This window comes from Chroicocephalus ridibundus, chromosome 10, assembly GCF_963924245.1.
Source record: "Chroicocephalus ridibundus chromosome 10, bChrRid1.1, whole genome shotgun sequence".
In the NCBI taxonomy this organism is placed as follows: Eukaryota; Metazoa; Chordata; class Aves; order Charadriiformes; family Laridae; genus Chroicocephalus; species Chroicocephalus ridibundus.
This window is the reverse complement of record NC_086293.1, coordinates 17,594,299-17,619,132: the sequence shown is the minus strand read 5'-3', so window position 1 is coordinate 17,619,132 and position 24,834 is coordinate 17,594,299. Positions and strand designations below refer to the sequence as shown.

The window sequence follows — 24,834 nt, the reverse complement described above, 5'->3', positions numbered from 1 at the left end:
ATGAAAATTCTGTTAGGGCCAGCTGAGAGTTTTGCTTGATTCCTCTTTGTCTTTGCTCATCTCCTTGAATGTAGTGTGTTTCTCCCTATGCAGACGGGGGGAGAAGCAATTGTTATTTGGGAGTGTCATGTCGATATAAAAGCTATAAAATGTGCAAGGTTTTAGTATACTTTGCACTTTTAAAATGTAAATGCTGGGGAAGATAGCAAAATTGCTATGCAAGTCCTTTGTGAAATGTCTGCATAATGCTGAACTCTGTTACATCTGCTGTTTGTATAGCATTTCTCTTGATAATTTTTCTCTGTCACTTAGCTCGTGATCTTTGTAGCAGCTGTGAGCTCCTAATGACTTTCCCTCTTAGGCAGGTTCTATACTGTTACTTTTAAAGCCTGAAGTACAAAGTAATTTGGCACTTCCCCACATACCCTTGGGGAAAATCAGTTCTGTTTGCTGCGATTTCTGGGACTTGCAGAAGATTTGAATAAATATAGTTTCTTCCACAACTTTGTAAACTCCAAACATTGATATATTTTTCAAAGATGTGTTTTTAAACTAAGAACTTCTATGCTAGTGATAAAAAGGGGTTTAGCTTTTTCAGGAAGATTGTGGTTAAATAGATATGAAAAAAAAAATACATCTATCTTGGAGGTGGTATAACACGTGAGTTGTAGCAATTCATGTCTCTGAAGTGTGTAACTCTCCAGGACAGTGTGGCCAAGGGGAATAGCTGTTTTTCTCTAGGGTCGGAGAAAAGACCCTCCATTGCCCCATTTAAATAGCCCTGTATTCTGTTTGTTGGACGGTGTAAGTAAGGGGTAGGTTAAGAATTAAAAAAATCAATGGGAATTAGGTATCTAACCTACAGCCTCAACTAGACAGAAATCTGCATCTCTAGCTTCATGAACACCTCGGCAAGCCTGGCCTCTTTCTCCTTTGGAAATGTATATATACGTGGATACAACCTTTTATCTTTTTCACTATATCGCGGGCTGTTAATCAGTGTCCAAGCAGTGGTATTTAAAGAGCTCGCTGTTATCTTCAGAGATCTATTTTATTTATATTTTATAAAAGGCACCTCTCTGCAGAGAACTAACAAAAGGTCAGTGCTAAACTTAAATGTCAGAAACCCTGTTTTGAGAGGTTATAAGCGGATAAGTTGTCCAGCGGTCAAAGGCTTCTGTTGAAGTGGTTTTTGAGCGTAGTTTCTTACACTGCACTGGCCGCTCTTGCCTTTGAGGGACTCTGTCTTCCCCTCCCAAGAGGGGACAGAGTGGGGCATCACAGGAGATGCAGTCCAGAAGACGCATGGGGTGCTGGTCAGAGGGGTCAGTCGGCCCTCAGAGTGCCCAAAGTGTCACCAAGTCCGTGGAGAGGAGCATAACCGCGCACGAAGGAGCAGCTAACGCGGCTGGGTTTAAGCAGACTGTGTCGTACAGGACAATACTGAAGGACTTTGCGTTCAATCCAGCAATTAAGATACCGATATTTTAACCATGATTTCTGGAAGCTGTTGCAAAAGGAGATAAAGCTTAAATTATTTGGACTGACACATTTTCCATTTGAATAATTTTTATGCCTAGGAAGTGCAGCGCTGTACGGCCGACATGAACATCACTGCAGAGCATTCCAACCACCCCGACAACAAGCACAAGAACAGATACATCAACATCCTAGCCTGTAAGTAAGCACAATGAATCAACCCGGAAAGGCACTCTCCTGTCACGGTGTGTCTGTGTGTGACTGGAAAAGGAATGTTCAAATTACAGTATGGCACAGTAATTAATAAACCTGTGAAAGTGTGGCTGGGAGATCATTTCCCTACTAAAGGCAGTGGACCTTGTAACTTCTCTGGGGCCAGGATTCCACAACACCTTTTGCTTTAAAATATTTTGCAGCTGATGTTCCAAGTGCAGTTTTAGAAGTATCAGTTTGGTATGAAATTTTGTGGAGGAATAACTGGGATAAATTGATGATCAGAGGTCTTCTGCCCACTAATGTCTGAAAACCGGCCTAAGGGAAGTGCGTGGTGGAGCAAAGAGTTTTATTGATGATCCCTGGGATTCCCTTATAATCCCAAAGGTGTTAAATCTTACAGAATGTATCTGCTGTATTTCAAACTGCTTCAGCTGTGTGTATGACTTGGACAAACAGTGATCTTTGTAGCACAGTGCAGGCTTTGCCTGTATTCCTCTGAGAACTGCAAATCTAGGCTCCGCTCTAGAATGCAAATTATTGCAGGTCTGGGACGGAAATGCGGTAACTTTTTCCATATCATTCTCTGATGTAGAACGAATGGCAGATGCAGCACTCGCTGTGGTTTAGGAGTAAAGATGGAGAGCTGCTGATAAAAAGTTCACAATGTTCATAAGCATTGCAATAAATCTTGAATATTTTTGGTGGCGTAGAAGGGAAATGTCTGTCTCTTACAGATTCTCAGAGTAATCAAGGTGCCAGCTGAGGACTAATTCCCAGACCTGTAAAAGACTTGCTGTATGGCCTTGGGCAAGGGGATTCATTGTGGTTGTCCCAGCTCTGATTGTAGACATAGATGTCTGGTCGCTCTAGACACAGAGAAAGAAGTACCGTTGGAGGAGAATTGGAGCAGGCGCTCCAGTCCTCCACATTGCCCTTGGAGGAACCTCTCTCTCCATTGGTGCTCAACGAAGGCAACTGAAACCAGATTCTTCATGCTTAAAGTTAGCCAACATGTCTCATCTCTGCATGTGTTGGGAGCACTACCCAGCCCAATCCTGCTTAGGAGCAGGAGGAGGACTGCAATGTTTTTTCTGATTTAAGCCAGAAATCGAGCATTTGGGTGGAACAAAAAGAGGAGCTAAAGAGCACAGACTGAAGTCTGTCCTCTTGGCATGATGATGAGGGTGGTGAGGGAGTGAGGACATTCACTCAGCTCGCAGACCCAGCACCCAGTGGAGGGTAATGAGCTGGAACACTGAGACAAGCGGAGGCAGCTTCGCTGCCTGCGAGAGCTGAGCCGGTGTCTCCGCATGGTGCTCCACAGCCCTGTGGGGGTGCCCTGGCTCTTTGCATCCCGCTACACTCTGTGATGGGGATGATCCTAGAGATCGTGCTCCTGAGGCTCTAAAGAGAAGCTGTGCCAGCACGAACCACGCACTTTAAGGGATGTGAAGCCTGAAGACCTGCTACCATGAACAGATGACCAAGAACAGATACTCCCACCTATCCCCTGGCTCCAATCCAAGGCCAATCTGTTTCGTGTATTAATAAGGGCTACTCTGATACCTAGAAAATGGGATGTTTACCTGCAGTTCTGCACCGTGTTTTCCTTAATGCTTCTCTGCTGTTTTTTATCCTGCAGATGATCACAGCAGGGTGAAGCTAAGGCCTTTACCAGGAAAAGATTCTAAGCACAGTGACTACATTAACGCTAATTATGTTGACGTAAGTTGTTTGAATTGTTTTTTGTTCTCCAACTCTGAATCCTTCCACAAGGAGGAAGTGTTGCCACTTGTGAAGTGGTGGTGTTTTCCAACTTCACCTGATAATTTTGCTACAAATTCCTCGCTATTCTGAATGAGAAAGGCACCTTTCTTTGTTACCTTTAAAATATTAATATGTCTGCCATGATATTGCTTTCATCTCACTTGGCGTTATGGTTTTCTTTGAAGGGTTACAACAAAGCAAAAGCCTACATTGCTACCCAGGGACCTTTAAAGTCTACTTTTGAAGATTTCTGGAGGATGATTTGGGAACAAAATACTGGAATCATTGTCATGATCACAAACCTTGTTGAAAAAGGACGAGTAAGAGATTTTCTAGTTTGTTAGCAGTTGCTCCTTACCAGCTCCCCAAATCACGTGGGCAGAATTTGGTTTTAAATGGTTTGGGATGATATATATTGATGTATAATAAATCACTAACATAACTAAGGCATACGTAGCCAGCCACGATTTTACTTTTTTAAAATGCTCTAAACACAAATGTGAAGAAGCAGCTCAAACCCTCAGCCAACTCACCCAACTCTGTCTTTGTTCAGAGAAAATGCGATCAGTACTGGCCGTCGGAGAACAGCGAGGAGTATGGCAACATCATCGTCACGCTGAAGAGCACAAACGTTCATGCCTGCTACACTGTGCGCCGCTTCACAGTCAGGAACACAAAGATGAAAAAGGTGAGTAAAGCCTTCGCTATTCTCATACAGATGCCTTCTGGCTCGTGTCGGGTCCAAGGCACGCAGGAGCAAAACTCGGCGTTTGCATAGGCAACTTGAAGTAGCGGGTGGATGGGAAATAAGTACCAGGACTACCTGGTGAAAGGTTTAGCCTGTTTTTCTCAAGTTCACTGCTGCTTTGGTGTCACAGTTATTGTTGTTATTACCTGTTCCCACGTGTATTTTTCCTTGAACTCTGTCTCCACCTAGCAGGAGGCAGAGCTGCAGAAGATTTCCGTTAGAATCCAGCACTTTTTCATCTGAGCAAGCCAGTAGGATTGAGTCTCTTTCCATGCTTCTCTTCCCTAATCGTTCTATTCTTTCTGCGCACGCTTTGCACGCAGGGTCAGAAGGGAAACCCCAAAGGGCGGCAGAACGAGAGAACGGTTATTCAGTATCACTACACTCAGTGGCCTGACATGGGTGTGCCGGAGTACGCTCTGCCTGTGCTAACCTTCGTTAGGAGATCCTCCGCAGCCAGAACCCCAGACATGGGACCAGTGGTGGTGCACTGCAGGTACGATGGGTGTGATGAACTACTTCATGGCAAACATACCTAGTGCACGGTGCGTGCTCTTACATGCCAGCTAAGAGAAATGCCCTAGGTTATTAACACAGGAGTGTGCCAGCCCCATGGACCGCAGGTAGACATGAGCTTGCTTTGCCTACATCTTCAGACAGCTCCAATGCAGAAGCTTCCCAGTTGCACTAGCAAGGCGCTGTGCCACGATACTGAGCTGCTGAGCATTGCACTGATGTGGTTGTGCAGCTCCTTGTGCGAAGCTTCTTTGTAGCCTGCCCATTCAGTGAGTGGGCAGAGCAGGATTACCTCTGCTGGCAACCAACCATGTGAATACACGGACACCTGGGCACGCAGTTGCCACTGAACCATGCTCACGTTCACCAGCGCTTGCAGTGAAGAGAGGATTTCCCTTAAATGGATGTGGTCGTCATCCCTGGGTGTGAGGGGGCTGTACAGCACCATGGTGAAGAGGAGAGGATGGTGGGGGTTGGAGCTCCTTCCTGAGCCGAAATCGAGAAGCTCTGAACAGCGCCCCTCTCCTCCCTCTGTGTTGGGCCCAGAAACACCCTTCTCCCCTTCGAGGAGTCCTGCCTCCACAGGATTAGTCCCCTCTTATACCTTGCTGTAGTGCTGGTACCACCTGCATTTCCAGAGCAGGATTGCAGCGACTTGTGAAGCTTAAGTCTTACCTCAAGGCTGAAGCCAACCAGGGCAGCCCCGCAGCCTGGAGCAACCATGATGGTCCAGGATAGCAGCAGTTTGGCATAGGGTGGATCTCTATGTGGCTTCTTCTAGCCAACACCGGTAACAGCAGCAGGGGAGACAGGACAGCCAAGTGTCAGATCGTGAAATATACACCCAGTAAAATTCCCAGAAAACCAGAATATTTTGTTTAGAAACTTTAACAGTTGAGCCTAGCATGGAAACGAAAGTCTGTGAACAGGAATATTTGCTGTTCTGCTGTTGTGAACATTTGCTTTGGTCCGTCTGTCTTACGTGGTTTCTCTTATGTCTTCTATAGCGCTGGTGTTGGCAGAACTGGTACCTACATTGTGATAGACAGTATGCTGCAACAGATAAAAGACAAAAGCACAGTTAATGTCCTGGGTTTCCTGAAACATATCAGGACACAGCGCAACTACCTCGTCCAGACAGAGGTAAAGATCGCAGTGGGGTTGAATATGAAGCTATGTTCATTTTTTGGTTGCAATCAAAAAGAAATGGATTTTTCAGTTACGTCCCTGTAAAAATGGAATATATGACCAGGCATTTTTTGCACTGGAATGTCTTTCTAGACCAGAAACTTCAGATTTTGCTTTTGACTTATTCAGAGTTGTACGTGCTAGACTTGTAAATGTTTATTCTGGATTTGGCAGTATTTGCATGGGTGGCTTGTTTTGCACACCCTTTCCTTTAGTGTGCTCTACCCCTCAGTTACAGCCAGCTGTTTAGTTTATTCCAAGTGCCTACGTGACATGCTGTTATTTTTCTAGGAGCAGTACATTTTTATTCATGATGCCTTGTTGGAAGCCATCCTTGGGAAGGAGACTGAAGTATCTGCAAACCAGCTGCATAGTTATGTCAACAGCATCCTCATACCTGGCATAGGAGGGAAGACACGACTAGAAAAACAGTTCAAGGTAAGGCTTATCGCTGACATCCAGAGGGACTTCATTTCCCTGCCCTCTTTCGTAAGGCCTGTCTTCACTGTCAGTTGTCATAGATAAGGAACCAAACCGGAACACTTGATTAGCACAGCATCTTGAGAACTTCGGTCCTCAACATTCTTAGCTGCACTGCTGGAAACCAGCACCAACACTCTTGAAGTCAAGGTGAGAAGAGGGACATGGACACTGATTTGGAGCGTGCTGCTGGTCTCCCTGTTCCCAAGGGGCCTTGGATGTTCCCGCGCCTGTGGTTAGCTTGGCTGGAAGCCTTCCTCCACACTGTGGCTCTCAAGCATATATATGGAGAAAGGCAGGAAAGGAGGTTCTTAGCACCACCTACTATTTCGGCACTGTAGATTAAGAATTAGAAATGTTTTAAGGCCAGGAAACACAATATACCTTTCTCATTGCTAATAACTATGCTTGCTGCTTTTCCCTGCTATGTCATAGCTGCTTTCATCCTGGCCAAAGTAAATTTTTTGCCCAGATCTCCTATTTGAAACCTCAGATTTTTTGATCGCATTTTATTCGAATGCATATAAACATATTCTGTGAGACTATGTATCATAAGAAAATTATACGTGACATCTGTTTTCACAGCTAAACTCACTCAGTTAATAACTACCTAAGGAACTGAAACTGTTAAATTATACCAGGTGCTAAGCTATTCAAAAAACGAACAGGCTCTTCTCTGAATTCACTTGTAGAAATCTCAATATACTTCTCCATCAGTCAAGACATTCCAGATGCTTAATTACTAAATTAAAGAAACAAGCACAAGCGCGCGCACATGCACACAAAATGCAGCAGGAGAAAAGGATTTCTTGTTTTAAAAAAAGTGTTGCACTTTTACAGACAATGCTAAATTACATGTATAAAGATGTTTTCTGATGACTCATGTCAAAATTTCAAAAACTAAGTGGCATTTTCAGAAATTACTTTCTCTGCCAACGTTGCACAGGTATTTAGAAACCCCGTAACTTCTAATGGGGCTTATGCCAGTACATAGATGAGTTGAGTGCTATCTTGTTTAGAGTGCATTTGAAACTGGGACGTGACCAGCAGCAATTATTAAATCTTTCTCTTGTCTCTGCTGCTATCACAGAGCCGGCAGAAAATAACTTGTGCTCATGCCCTGGTACCGTAGTTTACATTCAACCATCTTAGAGTAAATTTACGCTGAGTAATGAGTGGCTAGTGCAGGAGACAAAAAAGCCACCTTCACCCTCTTTGCTCTGGTAGAGTTTCCCCATGCACTGGGGGAATGTTAAGGTACAAACCTGCCTCTTCTATGTGCCTTATAAGCAGCCCCGAATGAACTTGGCAGACCAGAGAATGTAACCCGTGGCCTCAGATCTCAGAGTGGAGGGTTCCCCAAAGGCCTGACAGAAAAAGACATTCTGCAGGAATGGTCTGGCTTTTATTTTGGAAGAAAACATAGAAGTTTTGTTGTTATTTTATTTTGCTAGCTTTTCTTCCTTGAGACCTGCTTCCAACTGAACATATCTGCAAGTCTTTGAAATATATTCTCAAAGATAACTAAACGTAGTGTTCTGTGAAAATACATTTTGATGGAACTTCATTTTCAGGATGTTTCGAAGCTGAGAGCTGCGGAGATCTTTTTATCCATTAAACATGTTGTATGAAAAGGATGATTTCCTTTGGCATCTTGAGTACTTTAAACAAGTTGAACAATGCAGTTTATTCTTCTACTGATGCATCTTCGCGGGAGTTGGCAAAGAAACCTCCTCTCTTCATTTAGAGCGCTGTGAGGACTGACTTACTACTTTATTCTCTTTCAGCTGGTTACACAGTGTAATGCAAAATACGTGGAATGCTTCAGTGCTCAGAAAGACTGCAACAAAGAGAAGAACAGGAACTCATCAGTCGTGCCGTGTAAGATCACATCTTCGGTTTGATTACTGCCTAGCATAACTTTTTGTACTGAATTCTCCCGGTGTTTTGCATGAAAAGGCATAGCCAGTAGGAAGGAGAAATGTAATCTTTTGTTCAGACCAAGCTGCCTTGTCTTTCAGAATTACCCTGATGAAATTGAACAAAAGAAAATAGCTACAGTGTCAGCCAGATATACTGTCCAAGTGAAATGTTAATTTGAAGCGCTTAAGAATTTGAATAATTAGGTAGGGGATATATCTATGGAATACTGAGAGAATTGCTTTGATACTGCTCCCAGCTCAGGTGAGATCTCCCAGTGTGATTGGCACAAGTTGTTTGTAATTCAGCTGCTACACTCAGTTTCTGCGTGTGAGCCTTGCCTGGATTTGAAGGTATTTAGTGCCCAAGGACACAGTTTGACAGTCATTAATGCTTCACATCTCATCAGTGCTTATCAATATCTAAAGGGCGGGTGTCAAGAGGATGGGGCCAGACTCTTTTCAGTGGTGCCCAGTGACAGGACAAAGGGCACAAACCGGAACACAGGAAATTCCATCTCAACATGAGGAAAATCTTCTTTACTTTGCGGGTGACAGAGCAGTGGAACAGGCTGCCCAGAGAGGCTGTGGAGTCTCCTTCTCTGGAGACTCCCCACAACCCCCTGTGGACACGCTCCTGTCCAACGTGCTCTAGGTGAACCTGCTTTGGCGGGGGGGTTGGACTGGGTGATCTCCAGAGGTCCCTTCCAACCCCTGCCATTCTGTGATTCCGTGATTAATATGGAATCTGTGCCTCGTTGCCCAGCAGCATGAATTTGCACCAGACCAAGCATAGGCACAACATCGTTGCCATCTCATTGCCCAGAGTACAGGACACGTGGGACAACTGATAGCCAAGCTCGCACAAAGTAATAATGGCACAGACACAGTCCATCGTGAAGTTTGTTAATAAAAAGGGAAGTCATCAGGATATTTCTTAAAAAAAATGTGAACGGGGCAGAAATAGTCTATACAACTTTTCACTTTGTGTCACGTAGCTGCAGTGGTTTCAGTTTGGCACTTGGGGCGTCAGTTGGTTTGTGGATGTTGTTGAACCCAGCCCTCAAAGAGGGAGGAGTGTAGATGTGCTGAAGAACACCACACACGCTTCTGGGTGGTTACCCGTAGGGAAGGGGTTTGTCTCTGGAGGTTCTCTCCCCCTCCAGCTGGGAGCAGTGAGTGATGGCAGTGCTCCGGAGTGGTAGGGAAAACAAAATAAATCAGCTGGGTTTGTGTGCTGCTGGAGACAAATGGAACACTACAGTCAAGAATTACCTGAAATCCCCTGTTATCACTGCATATACTGTTATTTGGTAATTCAGCCTGCTGTGAAAATCTTTGCTATAGTAAAATTTGATTCTTGAAATTACTTTGTCCTTGTGGGAATATTGTGCAACATTCTCTTTTATATCCTGTGTTAGCAGGCAATGCTTTAACGCAGTTAAAGTGCTGGCCTGCTCCTGCGGGAGATGGGAGCTGAGCACTGTTTGGTTTGTTAACGTCAGAGAGAAATTCTTACTTTCTGCATTGTGCCATGACCAGACTTTGATCTTTTTTTCTTTTTCTTTTTTTCTCTCTGTTTTTTTTTGATCTGATAGCTGAGCGTGCTAGAGTGGGCTTGGCACCGCTGCCTGGAATGAAGGGAACAGATTACATTAATGCCTCTTATATCATGGTGAGGAAGCCAACACCTAATTACAAAGTAAAATCAATTCTAAGGTGCTAAATACCAGATGCCTATAATTGTTTTAATTCTGTATGTAATGGCTGTGTATTAACAGATGAGATTTTAACACCTTCCCTGTAATGTAAAGCTATTAAATGTGTTTTATTAAAGATCGTTGCCTAAAAAAATTAAATACAAGATGCATTTAGATGGAATGTGTATTTCCATGAGATACAGTCAAATAAATACTGGTATTTAGAGTAAATGAAAACAACAGGGACTGCAGAATGGAAATGGAGTTATAAAATTATAGTCTGTGTGAAAATATTGTGGAATAAAATGAAATAGGGTCATTATGTGTCCCCAAAGATGAAATTAATGTTTTAAAAGTATTGAAGGCAGTAAGTAACTGTGTGCTTTGTTTTGCTGCAAAAGGGCTACTACAGGAGTAACGAGTTCATCATAACCCAACATCCGCTGCCACATACGACTAAAGATTTCTGGCGAATGATTTGGGATCACAATGCACAGATCATCGTCATGCTGCCGGACAACCAGAGCCTGGTGAGTTAAACGCGTCCCTCCCTGCGCGGTTTCCGCAGTCACTTATCCCAGCTGGGCACCAGCGTAGGGTCGCCGCATTAAGTGCTGTCGCTATTTTCTGGTTGAAAGCAAAGCCAATTTTTGAGCCACCTTCTCAAACTTTGCCATAAGCTTGTTACAAAAAGACAAGTTCTGAGACGTGGGGCGTGTTTCTTTACTCTCCCCTTCTGCACTCGCCCCTGGGAACGACACCCTGAGCTGGATGGACCACAGTGCTCACAGGGAGCACGCCGGTGATGACGACCTCTGCGAAGGTGCCAAGGGCTGGCTGTCTGGCAGGGTGCAGGACACTGGGATTACTGGGTGGTTACTGGGTGGGCAGGGCCACGGGCAAAGACTTTGAGAGGAACAAAAACACAAAGCAGGGACAGCAGGATAGTTGCTTGTTTGCCCAGGGCTCAGGCCATGCAAGACTACGTCTGTGCAAGGTTACAAATGCTATTTTTGATGAAAATAAAAAGCAAACATGTATGTTAATTTAAGTGGAAGTAATGAGACAGACAGAGAGAGAGAAAAAGGAGGCACAGGTGAAGTGCTAATCGCTGCTACCAGATTTACTAGCACGTCTCAAGAGGGCGCGTTGAAAAGGATTAAGAACTAAACGGTTCGTTTTTTCATGCACGCATCACTGAGGTGAATAGACGATTGTAGCTGAGAGTGGAAGAGAAACCACCTTCATTACAGCAGGAAAATAGCAGTCATGAGGGGCTACTAAAGAGGCAGCAGTCGATATGCTTCCCGTGTGCGGCGCGATGAAAGGGATTGCAGGCACTGCAAGGCGAAGAGCGTTCAGAGAAATCCAATCGAATCAGAAAGCACTAATGAAATGAAAGTGTGTCAGGTGGAAATGAAGAGGTTGATCTTGTCTTCACAAGTACGTGAAATAGCTCTGCAGAACAATAGTGATTAAAAGGTAAAGCAGGAGCGCTGGACTCGGCCACATCCTTTGCAAGGACGTCTGGTCCCTGCTTTCACCTTCACCGTTCCCGGGGTGGAGGGTGGCCATCAGGGCAGTAGCATCCGTGCATTGGCTCAGCGTTTGGTGTGGGTTGTTGCCTGGCAGGGAGGGGTGGCACAGGGCTGAGACCGTCTCCAGGCGCTGAATGTCTAATGCCAAATATGAGATGATAATGCACACCGCTGCTGCACGGGGACCTGTCACTCGGCAGGACAGGTCGCTTCCCTGGTGTTCAGCAATATTGCGCTGCTTGCTGGCATCTCTGCACGCCGAGGGCAGAATTTTCAAAGCACTCACAGGACTTAGGACCCTAAGCCCCATTTTCAGAATAAACACTTAAGGCCCAAATCTCAACAGTATCTTGCACATCATGTGCATGAAGGCTGGAGGCCCACAAAACTAAATCTGGGTTTAGAGACATGCTCGTGGCCACAGCAGGATAAGTGGGTTCATAGCTCCATTTTTTTTCTCGTGAGTTAAAGGCAGGTTGTTCAGAGGCGCAGGCGTGCAGTGCTGTGCGTGCTGCCAGGGTGGCTTCTGTGCTTACACTCCAGGGACCGTAGACCTCTGAAGCCAGGGGGAGAAACAAGCTTTGCATGTATGTGGTTACAGAGCTTAATGTTCTTTCTCTGCAGTGAATGAGGAATGCACAGTTATTTTTTAAAGAATAGCTTTGACAGTATGTTGCCTACACCCTGTCAGTTAGGCTACTTCAGCACTGAGCCGCTTCTACCATTCATAGACGCTGTGAGATTTTATAGTGTCCCTTCAGTAGAGGAGTTTTGGCTGGAGAAACTGCATTGAGTTAAGCCAGGGTTTTTTACAAGGCTGAAAGTACTTGGCTTTCTTCCTTCCTCCTCACTCCTCCCATCAGTCCTAAAAATTCAAGCCCTACGTAAGTATCCATCAGTCTTCTACCTAGACCTGATCCACAGACCCTGACTTTTGGATTAGACCACAAGAAACACAAATTAAAAATAATAAGCAATTAATTGTTAAAGGTCAATGAGTTTTTTCTAAACAGATATCTGACTTTCATGCAAAACGGTGTAGGCAGGAGGTAATAAAGCCTGGGATACAATAGAAAGGTTAAGTATGAGTGAGCTAAGATAACCATTTCCCTATGAAACCAATTAAAAAGCAGACGTTACCTGTTTGGACGCACGAAGGAAGGATCTGGCAGGCTTACTGCCTACTGTAATAGTAAATCTGGTTTAGACAGAAATGGTTTTTAAAGGTCAGGTCCTGATCATCTCTATTTATCAAACCAATTGTTTGATCCACTGCATTTTTCAGTCACACACAAGGTATCTGAAAGGCTGCAGTAGTGTGTTGTTTCATTCCTCCAGGCAGAAGATGAGTTTGTGTACTGGCCAAGTCGCGAGGAATCCATGAACTGCGAGGCCTTTACTGTGACCCTTATCAGCAAAGACAGACTGTGCCTCTCTAACGAAGAGCAAATTATCATCCATGACTTTATCCTTGAAGCTACCCAGGTAAAATAAACCTACAAATGTGGGTCTTGGCTTTTCACCAAAATGTTACCGATGTCATTTAAATATGGAAGAAGAGGAGTTCAGAAACATTTTGAAAAGGATTTGCTTGTAAATGCATGTGCATGCATGTTGCTCACAGGGGAAAGGTATTTGCGTTGGCTCCTTCTCCCTCTCCTATCTTCTGCTTCCAGGTAGGTTCCTCTAGCTAGTGAGACCGTAGTATTAATTATTTGTCTTATTTGAAAGTGAAGACATTGGTTTCTCATTTTGAAATCACACAAGTAGATTGAATTATTCTTTGTAAAGTACACCAAGGTTTATTGTCCTATTCTGCTTATAAAATTCAGATATATAGTTTAATTGTCTGGGGGGTCTTAATTAAGGGGTTTTACTTAAGCATGTTTCTTTTGACCTGTAAACTCGCCTCTAGTTTGCTATCGGGTTGCAGGTGGATTTTGCTGCAAAACATTAGTTTGCAAACCCTTTCAAATTGGGTTTCCTTGGTTGCTCTTCTCTTGTTTGACTTTTGAGCTATAAGGGCTCTGAGAGAAGGTTTATATGGATATAAGCCGTGAACTCAAATGCAAAATCTTGTATCAATTCAACATTTTGTTAAAGTTGCATTATTTTAGGGTGTTCGCTGTTGCAGAGATGCTAGAGCTGTGTGTCTGTCGTCTTCTTTCTGTACAAACTCTTTGGAAGAAGGTATCTCTTCGGTTTGTAGTCAGGCTCTTCCCTCTTTCTACCTGCAGTGGATAAATGTGAAATTAAGTAGCTAATGCCCAGGCCGGTTTTTCATTGCAGGATGACTACGTTCTGGAGGTCCGCCACTTTCAGTGTCCTAAATGGCCAAACCCAGATGCTCCCATAAGCAGTACCTTTGAACTTATCAATGTAATCAAGGAAGAGGCCTTAACAAGGGATGGCCCCACCATAGTTCATGATGAGTATGTCATCTCTCTTCTTCCATTCATGTGCAGGTTGTACAAGGAGTTACTCGGCTACAGAACACTTGTTAGGACTGATGTCCGTTCTTGCTCGGAGTGGATGTGGTTTAGTGGTCTAGGGAACGGGATCAGAATATTTAAACTTCCAGGGATGAGTTTTCAATTGGCATCTGAGGGCAAATGTGTTTTGCTTAGTGTAGTTTTTATGTTGGTCACAACTTGGGTGGACTCAAAAAGTGAGGCTGTGTTTGCTTTGTAAGCATTTTGTTGTAAGCACTTCTGCACCTGGAAGTGTCCCAAACAAGTCCTACAACCTGTTTCACAACCCAGCAGAGCCCTGGTTTAGGTAAGGCTCTAAGCAGCCCAATATGGGCTTATGGAAACCAGTTTCAAAACAGCCCTGAACTCCTGTCTGAGAGCTCAGGTTTAATGTGCCGTGTAAGGCAGAACAAGCTTGGCTCAGCTGTGTCTCAGGATGAGCGGCAGAAGTATCTTGTGACAAAGGACACAGGTTTTCTGAGAGCAGATTTATTTTTCTTCCCTCTGTTTCCCCAAAAACACTCCAAGGGGCCCATATGGTGCCAAGCAGGAGGGAGGGAACCTGCTGACACAGGGCCAGCGTGCCCCAGCACTTGTCTCTTTTGTAGTGCAGCAGTGAGCATTGTCTTGCCAGGTGTGCTTGAATGCCCAATTATACAGGGTGCTAAATATTGCATTGCATATTATTACTTTGCACACATGGAGCTGCAGAATACCATTATAGTGACGCTGGAGCCTGGGTCTATCAGGACCTCTTTGGAGGGACTGTTTCCTGGCGGGCAGAGCGCTTCCCGCAGTCCTTCTGCCATTAAAATCCCAAGGAAGCCCAATTTCTGGCACTGCTTGAGTTGCCCTTAGAGCGAACACCAAGCCAGCATAAACGACTGCGATACCTGCAACCCCCCCGCGCTCAAGTCCATTAGACGTTTTGTCATTGCTACAAAACGGAATTAGGGGGAAAGACTTGGAAATCTTCATCTTTTGTCCAAAACCGTTATTACCGTACTCTGGTATTTCCGTGGTCAGATCGGCCTTTGTACTGATGTGCGACTGCATGAAGGTATCTGCCGTGGCGGAAGGGGCTTTCTCTTCACACCCGTGTGTTGCTGCTGCAACAGGTTTTTCCCAACAGACTCCTGCAAACAGTGCCTTGGGCTGCAGCAAGTAGTTTTTCTCCCACCGTCTCCTGCCTTGCTAATGCACAGCGTAAGCTCTGCTGCCTTTTGCCAGCACTGATTAATTCCAGGCTTGGTTTAATATTCATGCTTTGGGTAGTCTGGAGTGAGCTTTTGCTACTCTTGCAGTATTTAAGATTATGTTTTACAAAATTAGAACCATTATTGATTTGGGCATTTCATGCTAGACCAAAAAAAAAATAAATCAAAATCGCATTCCTAACAGTGCTGAGTCATTCTTTCTGTAAATTGCTTTTTTGGTTTATTTGTCATATTCAATGATTTTATTTTTATGCCTAATACATAATGTGGATTCTGCTTTTCATTGGAGCCTAGGCAAATGTAGCTGAAAATGAAAATTTCCCGTTACTACATGCAACAACTATATCACATAATCCACTAATAATTACAACTGCGGATTAATTCCAAATATATGAATTTGCAGATACTAAATGCATGCGGTATTTAGGAAGTACATGGTGGGATGAACTCGATAACAACATTTCAAAGTTCAGAAATTCCAACTCGAGACAGTTGTAAAGATTTTTAAATCTAACTGCCCATATGTAGGCAACTAGATAAAGATTCGCTGCCTAAATTTCTGAGAGAAAAGCCTTCAGATTGTTAGGAGCTGGAGGTGATCAGCCCAAGTAACAATGAGGCCATTAGACCCTCGGAGGCATTTAGTTGTGTCTCATCAGGCACGAGCGTCGGCCACTTCGTCCGCTGTCGCCGTAGATGATCAGTCACAGCCATCTATGTGGTTCTGCAGAAGCTCTGCTGCTTCTACAGACTTTTCATCAAATATAGCAGATCTATTGTGATCTGATTTCTGGTTCCCATTTCTAGGCAAATGGAGTTTGCAAAAATCATATGAAATTAAGTCAGCATATGTCTTGATTTCCACAGGAATGTTGTAAAAAATCCTAGTGGTAATCTTATGATACCAGATGGCTTTGCAGTACTTGCCGATTATTGAAGTTTTCATGTACGGCTCTCCAAACGGTTTAGAGAGCAAGTCAGCGCCAGTGTCCCCTTTTGCAGGTGGGGACGTTTAGACACAGACTTTCTCAGAGTCACAGAGCAAACCCATAGCAAAGCTGGGGCAGAGTTTCAGTCTCCTGAGTACTGGGAGGGCAGAGGATAGTTGAGGCTCCTCAGAAGCGGTTACGAGCCCCTGTTGCTTTGGATCCTCTATCCCACGCCCCACAACGGCTCTCGTGATTCAAGCGTACCCACAGATTTAGCAGCAGTAAGATTTCTACCTGACCAGTATCTCAAGGACACATTGATTTGTGCTCCTGAGGAACAACCGTGGCTCAGGTTCTTCCTAAATGACAGCACAGCTCAACTCTTCAGAATCCCTAATGTCTCTTGGGTGCCCAACTCACGGATGTTGCCTTTTCCCGATGAATCAGACCTAAGGAACGCTTTGAGATGTGCCCCATTTACTTGTGAGCGCCTCATATCCGTGTTAGCTTTATATAATTGTCAGGTGTGGAGGAAGAGGCAAAGTCTCATTTCTTTCTAATCGTTTATGTTTTGCTTGAGCTCCCACTAATGAATTTAAAATACACTCAGCTATAATACGGACGCTTCCAGTACATGCGGCATGTGAGAACTGATTCCAGTGTTATACTCTCCAGGCCGGGTGTTTTTAAGTGGCTCTCATTCTTCTGCTGATACAGTTCTTTGTATTGAACGCTGCAGATACCCCGACCTGACTGGTGTACCATCAAATTTCCTCTATAAATGCAAATGACTAAAAATTAACCAGTGTAAAACAAGCATTTAATAGATACAAAGATAAACTAGAGTAATCAAATAAGACTGCGCCAACATTTTCATGTCTCTCTGTATGTTTCTGAATATCTTACCATTTTGGTGTGGTTTTTCAGGTACGGAGCTGTGTCAGCAGGAACGCTATGTGCCCTTACCACTCTGTCCCAGCAGCTGGAGAATGAAAATGCTGTCGATGTTTTCCAGGTGGCAAAGATGATAAATCTTATGCGGCCTGGAGTATTTACAGACATCGTAAGTCTTTAAATGGAATATAAATGGATAGCTTACAAGGTTTTCATCTGAGACCAAAGGCATGAACTAAGACACACATTGTGTATGTTATCAAGCCCTACTGCATCTGCTACCAAGCAGAATTTGCGTTTGGGCTTTTTTTTGTATAGTTGTCATTTTTTATAAACCTCAAAGCCCCACTGTAAGTCCCTGATTTGCAGTTAAGCTTATTTCTCATCCAGTTAGGGGACCCCTGTACAGGCAGCCCTGGCAGAGAAGGACCTTTCAGCTTGTCACCCTGCCAGCCCTGGAAGTTAAGTTTAAACCTGGCGCGCGGTGATCTGAAGGGGTGCGGCAGGGCAGGTAGAGCTGCGGGGAGATAAGGCTTCACCCAGAGAGGGGGCTCTTCGCTGGGTGTGCAGCGAGAGCAGCTCCCCTGCCGCAGCGTGCGAGGCTCTGCCGGACGAGGGAACAACCCCAGGTATTGTCCCGCCCTCCTGTAGTGTTGAATAATATCTCAGGAATAATATAACCCACCCCAAACGGGAATTTTGGGTTCATGAGGTGAAACTAGATCAACAGAGGTAATTGCTCTATAAGTTATTTTCTTTGCTATATGTATGCTTCTAGTAATGAGTATCCATGAGCTTCCCCAGAAAAGCCAAATTTAAGTGCCACTCGCTTATGTACACTGAAGGGATTGAAGTCACTCTTCTTTTCTTTTCTTTTCCAGGAACAGTACCAGTTTCTTTATAAGGCGATGCTAAGCTTGGTCAGCACTAAGGAAAATGGAAACGGTCCCATGACACTGGACAAAAACGGTGCTGTGATGGCCAGTGACGAATCTGATCCCGCAGAAAGCATGGAGTCTCTTGTCTAATTGGAAACCTGAAAAGGCACTTAATTTGTAGAACTTCTGAAGACTGAGTGAACTTTTTTGAGGCCTTTTTTGCCAGACTCTAGGTTATACAATAACCCAATTACTTTTTTACACTGATAAAAGTTTTGATATTTATTTTTTGCCATTTTATGTCTTAATGGTATCCTACTGAGCATTTGCACCTCTGTTTATTTCACACAGTGAAACGCAATTTTATCTAGTTTGCACTATATGATCAGTGTTACTGCCTATAATATTCTAATACAAGACAAGCCCTGATGTGACATTCCATGACAACACACATACGCTTTTTTTCTGTTTTGTTTAAATGCAGTGAAGTTTTGCTAACTACAGTGACCCTCGAATCTTAAAATCTTGAATGCTAGGCCAGATGGATTCTTTCTACACCAGATACTGTACCCCTTCATACCATATTTATTATTTTAACGATCATGTCACGGTTCTGGTAACGGTATTCTGCATTCCAGTGGAGTGGATGAGCAGTGTTCATCCTTTCTTGGCAAAACGTGGCAGGTGATTATTAGCTGCAGCGAAGGTGTAACAGCCTTGTGGAGCTGAAACAATTTGTTCTGTATGGTTTCAAATTGCTGTTTTGTACACTTACAGGCCTAAGACTTGCTTCACGTGGAATATATAAATGACATAACAATATAATTATGAATTAGATGCAATTCGTATGCGGGACGCAGTGATAGGTTTTGAATTTACAATTTTTCCCCGTGTGTTCAGAAGAACGTCAGTTTTCGTTTTTAACCAGCCCTATGATGGGAAAATATTTTGGTTTTATTCTCGTCAGAGCCAACGCAGTGAGAAATCTACTACAGCCCAAAATCAGACCTGTTTTCAGATATATTGAAGGTAGCAATATTTTACATTACTAAGCTATTCAATATTTTAAACACATTAATTTCCTTACTATTTCTTGAATATGACCTCACACCTAATGGTATGTTACATGATGACAGGCGTTTCTTAATTTCATAACTGTTAGATGCCATTTTTACAGGTGTGTAATTTTCATACTTTAGTGCTAAAACATAAAGTACTGATCCATATTTACTGGTGAAGCAAACTAATAAAAAAACTACCTATAAAGTTACATTCTCCCTCTTTTTTTTGCCAGACTAATTCTTTAGCACAAACCCAGCTTATTGTGTTTTCCCTCCCACACCAATAAAACGGTTTCCCCAGATTATATAAATAATTGAATTGTTGTTTGGAGCATTTAAGTACACATCCTCACTGGCTCCCTTTTCCTTTGTATTTGGTCGCAACTCAGCAAGGTCCATCCCTATTTAACAAAAGTAGTAAGCACATACTTAATTCTCGTGAGAATTAGAGCTAATCGTGTCCTTCACAGCTTGGCTGAGTAGGGAGGGGTTATTGAACGTGCCCTGAAAAGGAAATACGTCGTTTCAACCATCCTGACGTTTGGCATACAGTTAAAGGCACTATCCCTTATATATGGCATTAATTTCTTTACTTTTAAATTTCGACTGCAGAAAACATGCATTGTAATTTTTCAGGACTTGTCAAAAAGTTACAGCATATTTTTTCATTTGAATGTAAACCTATTAATTTCTGTCAGTCTCGTCTTGCTGAAATTCAGACATTTAGCGAAGGTTCTGCGCGTTTTCACACACAAGGAAGCTGAAAGCAAACTGCTTAAAATTATATTGAGAGTAGATGTTTTGGTTCAGAACCTCACGAGGTACAACCTGCGCGGCCTCGCTGAGAGCAGAGGAGCTATGCAAACTGGTATGTGCTAACAGCTGGCCTTTGATTTTTAATAAGGGAAAGGTTTCCTGGTGTGGATGCACCTGATTAATTCAACACCAGAGCGTTCAAGAGTTCATCAGCAACCTTTTACACAGTCACCTTTTACTTCTCAGTTGGTTGCACCCCTTCACACAAGTGATCCAAATAACAGCTAATGCTGAACGGTGTAATATATCCGTGGTTTCAGTAAGGAAAACCCATGTCCAGCAACAGCTAGTCCAAATAAAAAAATTGTGCAAAATGTTTCAAAAGATTGCTTTGCAGTTTGCATCTCCTTTGCGCTGGGACAACCCAGCACCGAGGAGGGCGTCAGTTAACGTCTGGCAGGAGTTAAGACTGGCCCTCCAGTCGCTACCCCCCAGTAACAAGATTGTTTAAGTAAGTTTTCAAGTCCTGCTGCCTGCGAGGGCTGGAAGGTTTTGCCCAGTGGTCTCCTGGCCAGTGTCCATCCGCGTTGGAGGTTGGGGAGCCCCCGTGCAAGTGATTCTGGCCCCAGACAATTCCGGCTGGTAGCACAGAGGGACTCTGCTGAGTTGGATCAGTTCCATTTGAAGTATTTAAGTTCCTGGGAAGGTGTAGGGAGAAGTTAAGTATTCAAACCCTGACAAGAGCTAAGTGACACAAAGATTACTGCAGGCATCAAGAGGGTTGGATTTGTTCAGTACTTGCAGCTGATTACTTTTCATTTCAGTGGCGTGACGGAAGATAACTGTGGTTCGTGACACGCTGCCTGAATATCCTTGGTTTAATCCCTTACCTTCTCGCAAGTTTTAAAATTCAATGAAAGAAGGCTGTGGGGGTTGAACTTTGGTAGATACTTTGGAAATCCATGCATTTGCATTGGCATTTTCCCTCACCTGAAATACTTGCTTGGGATTTAATCCACAGGGAAATAATTACACTGATGTTCTACGAGTTCTCCATGGATTTTTTCTTGGGGGGGGGCTCAAGCTGTGTGTTAAGTGCTGTGCTGACAGTCAGATAGCCAATGTAGATCGTAGTGATGCATGAGGCTTGAAGTGGATGAAGCTCGGAATTGCTTGTGAAGGTCAGGGTTAAGAGCGCGGAAGAGCCAAATCTATCCTACTGTGAGCAGCGGCGGTTCTGCTCTCTCCCGCGGATTTGCACCCTCTCCCTGGGGCTGAGCGAGTCGGGCAGGAGGAGCGAGCATGTGTTCAGAGACGCGTGCTCGTAGAGCTCTGCTGAGATGCTCTCCTGGGTCTCTCTGGCCAAAGTCCCGCTCTGTGCATCGCAACCGCGCTTTCAACCTGCCCCCCGCTGTAACCGCTTCTCGGCGTTTGGTTGGGATGTCTTCCCAGCAGCAGAAGTTGCCAGACAATGCGCAGGCCTGCAAATTAAAAGAACTTGAGTATATCGCATCGCTATAACGTGTGGTCCTCGGCACCAGCCCTGAGAAATAAGGAAATGAAGGACTGAAGTACATGTGCGTGTGTCTGTCTACATTTAGAACATGTTATTTCTCCATGTCTCGCATGCGTACTGCGCCCGCAGACCATGTGAAAGACATAAAAGACTTCTGTGCGTTGAGCCCACAAGAGCAGCCAAGCTTTCCAAGAGGGAATGCTTGGAAAGCTGCTGTGTCAGCTTAACACCTGAGCCGGGTGAGGGTCTCAGCTGAACGGCCCCTCCTACGGCCCCTCCTGCGCGGGCGCTCCTGGGCGGGCAGCTCTGGGAGAGCGGTAGGAGTGCTGGGGCGTGCGGGCTCAGCTCCGACCCTGCTGCACGACCAAGGTCTAAAAAAACATACATTTTAAACAGCATTTGTCCTTAGTATTTCACAGTGTCTTGTTTCCCAACGTTAATTTAGGAACAGGAAAAAGAAAAATACGAAACCCTTAAACTACTTCTTGTGTGTGGCCGTTTCTGTACCGTGGGTCTGTTCTAGGTTAGTGGAATCATTTACAGGATCTGCAAAATTTCAGTTGTTTTTCCAGTTTCTGACTGCTCGAATTGCTTGAACCCAGAGTGATACACTGGAGCATTAGGAGAAGAATCTTTATGACACAGCACAACCGCCTTCTTGTTAATCTTTTTTTTAGGCTGATATATTTTATTTAAAAGCTAAAAAATATAGATAACGATTCTACCAAAGATACATACTACTAATTCTCAGCAAAACAAAACCAACTTAATTTAAAAAAAAAAAAATTAAAATGTAGTTGTCTTAAAGATTTAGCAGTCTTTCTCAAATCCATGTCTTTTGACATCAGATCTTGTGTTCTGAAGTTTATGTTCAAATGGTGCCAGTGAATTTTTATATGAAGGGAAAATGCATATTTGTTAATCCACTGCATTGCTTTCTTCTTTTTCTTTTTCTTTTTTTTTTTACAGACATAATTCAACTCTTGTTACCCCTTTGCTCTTCTTCTTTGTTGCCATTCTAACAATGTGAACTACATTGGCTTTACTTATTAAAGGAGAAGGAATGCAAAAATAGAGAGAAGGAACTGTAATGAAGAGATTAGGCCTCTACTTTGTCTTAGCTGTTTAACTGTTTTTAGTGTTTTTGTTAACTATTTGCAAAGGGAAGCATTTTCTACAGAGGATAATTAATTTCAAGAAAAATGTCTTGAGTTTTAAGAATAAACATGTCTCCAAAAGAGGAGATAGTCAATTTTATACAATGTCACAACTCTCCAACATTTGGGGTAGTGACTCTTTTTGTTTTGTTAGAACATTTGAAACTAGCAAGCGGCCATTGTTTCTAAAGACCGAAGCATTCATGTGTACTCCTCTTTTCTTTTCCTTCATTTTTAAAATAGCAAAGTCATTAAAACTGTAAATATTTTGTTGCTTGGATAAGCATCTTCTGGGAACTTTGTATCTATGGTATATAATCATAGAATTTTATATTTTCATATAAAGCTAATTTTTTTCTAGTTTCACCTCCTTCCTAGTTCTGTGGTGGCTATGTGAATGCATACCTTCTGTGTATCGAGGTAGTGAGACACCATCATCACACTCCAAAAAAGGATTTCCACACATGTCATTTCTTTGGGGCAGTGATTGTGAAAGTTGGATTATTTTTTTTTGGATTCCATTGTCAGTGTGTGCAATAGGAATTAGACTTAGCCAGTCACTGGATACGTTTGTCTCATTGATCCATTCAGAAACAAAAAAAAAATGTGGTGTTTGGTTTGGGGAGAGGGTGGGAGGGAGTATTTTGAGGGAGGTTTTTTTGTTCGTTTTGGTTTGGTTTTTGTTTGGGGGTTTTTTGTAACTTGAAGAATCTTCTTTTTGTTATGTTAAAACTATATCAAATCATTCTATTATAGTGTTATTTAATATGTAAATTGTATTGCTATACATAAAATAAAGTATGGTTTTTGATGTATTTACAGACTTCTTCCTTATTTGCATCGAATACGCATGCAGAACAGATGCACCAGTCAGTATTTCATTGTCCCAGGCGTGCGGGAAGAATGATGAGATCCAAGGCCTGCTTTAATTAGATCTCAAATTTCCAAGCAGTGCTCAGCTGGGATCTGTCTCTCAGTCACTCGACAGTGGAGATCACCGTTCCTTTCTTATTTGTCTCCAACATTAGAGAGGTGCCGGTACCCCCCATCCCTCCCCACCGCTGGGCTTTCCCGGGCTGTTGTGACCCATCCAGATCCCTTTCGGAAGGGGCACCATCTCCATTCAGGATGGGGCCTCACAGCCTGAGCATCACTGGGTGCGCCCTTCCTTAGGTCTGATCCCGGTTTGTCAGCAGATGTCTGCCTGGAGGAACAGGGGCTTCCACCAAGCCACTGTCGCCTGATCCATTGTGCTAACCTGCATCTACTCCCTGCTCAACCAACCCCGGCGCGGCGGCAGAAAAAGCAGGTAGAAAAACTCATCCCCATCTCAGGCAGACTGGGAGGGAGGGACAGGTGTTCCAAATCCTAGAGATAAAGCAGCAAATATTCCCCATGGAGAGCGTTAGTAGTCATACCTCCCCGCTGCATCCGAGCCAAGAGCTGTCATTGCAACGGGCACGCGTTACCCCATCGATGCTCCGTGTTTTGCAACAAAACCTCGGCAGCTCCGCAGACCACCTCCCGCGCTGATTCTGCGCTGGGCGCGTGTGTTACTTCTTTTGTTGTTCTTGTGGGAAAACTGACAGGTTTGTGGACACGTCCTCGTTCCGCTCTGCTACCAGCTGCGAGCTGTGGGGGCACATCTGGAGTGTGGGAGGGCGGCTGCCGGAGCCTTCAGCAACACGGCAGCACCCCGCCTCCAGTGGCAATACTTACATGACCGCCCTGCACAAGGACAAACATCGTCAATAACTGAAATTGCTTGTTGACATAAAATTGCTGGTTAAAATCAATACACTAGATGCCTGCCGCCTTTTGTGCTGCTGCATTCTCACCTGTAAGGTCCACATGCTGGTTGACTGGGAGAAAGAGGGAGTCTGGGCACTAGATGGGGACTGGGATTCGTGTGACACCGCAGCACAGCCTGCTGGCTCCTGCAGCGCCCCTGACTTGGTAACATGCTTCCTCCAGCCCTTGTTCCAGGCACTGCCTCACGTTGCATTCTGGTAGCAGCCCAACAGGAGCCCACAGGCTGGGCCCACCTGCCCTGCTGCTCAGGGAGCCCATGTGGGAGGGCAGGGAGCCGCTTCCCGGCCTGCCCGGGGGATGCTATAGCAGCAAGAAAAGTGCAGTGCCCCCTGCACGGCTTCCAGGCCAGGGGCAGGCAGCTGCTGCTGGGCACCTGGGAAAGGCTCCTCTGCCCAGCTTGGCTGCCATATCCGCATGGAGAAGACAGCAGCCCCTGCACGCAAAGGTAGGTGGGTACGTAGCCCTTCATAACAACAGTATAAGAAATACCACCAACAGCACGCTTAGATACCACTGCAAAGAATCATAGAATGGTTTGGGTTGGAAGAGACCTCTGAAGATCATCTAGTCCAACCCCCCTGCAGTGAGCAGG

General features: G+C 44.2%; 1 protein-coding gene across 1 annotated transcript in view; it reads left to right on the top strand.

Moving 5' to 3' along the window:
• Positions 1–19,212, top strand: part of PTPRG (protein tyrosine phosphatase receptor type G) — a 410,943-nt gene extending 391,731 nt beyond the window's left edge. Inside the window, exons 16-29 of the mRNA XM_063347764.1 lie at positions 1,581–1,677; positions 3,338–3,420; positions 3,648–3,782; positions 4,016–4,150; positions 4,534–4,706; positions 5,734–5,869; positions 6,206–6,352; positions 8,182–8,275; positions 9,912–9,988; positions 10,415–10,543; positions 12,890–13,036; positions 13,841–13,983; positions 17,096–17,231; positions 17,944–19,212. Coding sequence (XP_063203834.1) covers positions 1,581–1,677; positions 3,338–3,420; positions 3,648–3,782; positions 4,016–4,150; positions 4,534–4,706; positions 5,734–5,869; positions 6,206–6,352; positions 8,182–8,275; positions 9,912–9,988; positions 10,415–10,543; positions 12,890–13,036; positions 13,841–13,983; positions 17,096–17,231; positions 17,944–18,090 — 1,779 coding nt within the window. The 3' untranslated portion in view covers positions 18,091–19,212. The remainder of the gene's footprint in view (positions 1–1,580; positions 1,678–3,337; positions 3,421–3,647; positions 3,783–4,015; positions 4,151–4,533; positions 4,707–5,733; positions 5,870–6,205; positions 6,353–8,181; positions 8,276–9,911; positions 9,989–10,414; positions 10,544–12,889; positions 13,037–13,840; positions 13,984–17,095; positions 17,232–17,943) is intronic.
• The last annotated feature ends 5,622 nt before the right edge of the window (positions 19,213–24,834 follow it).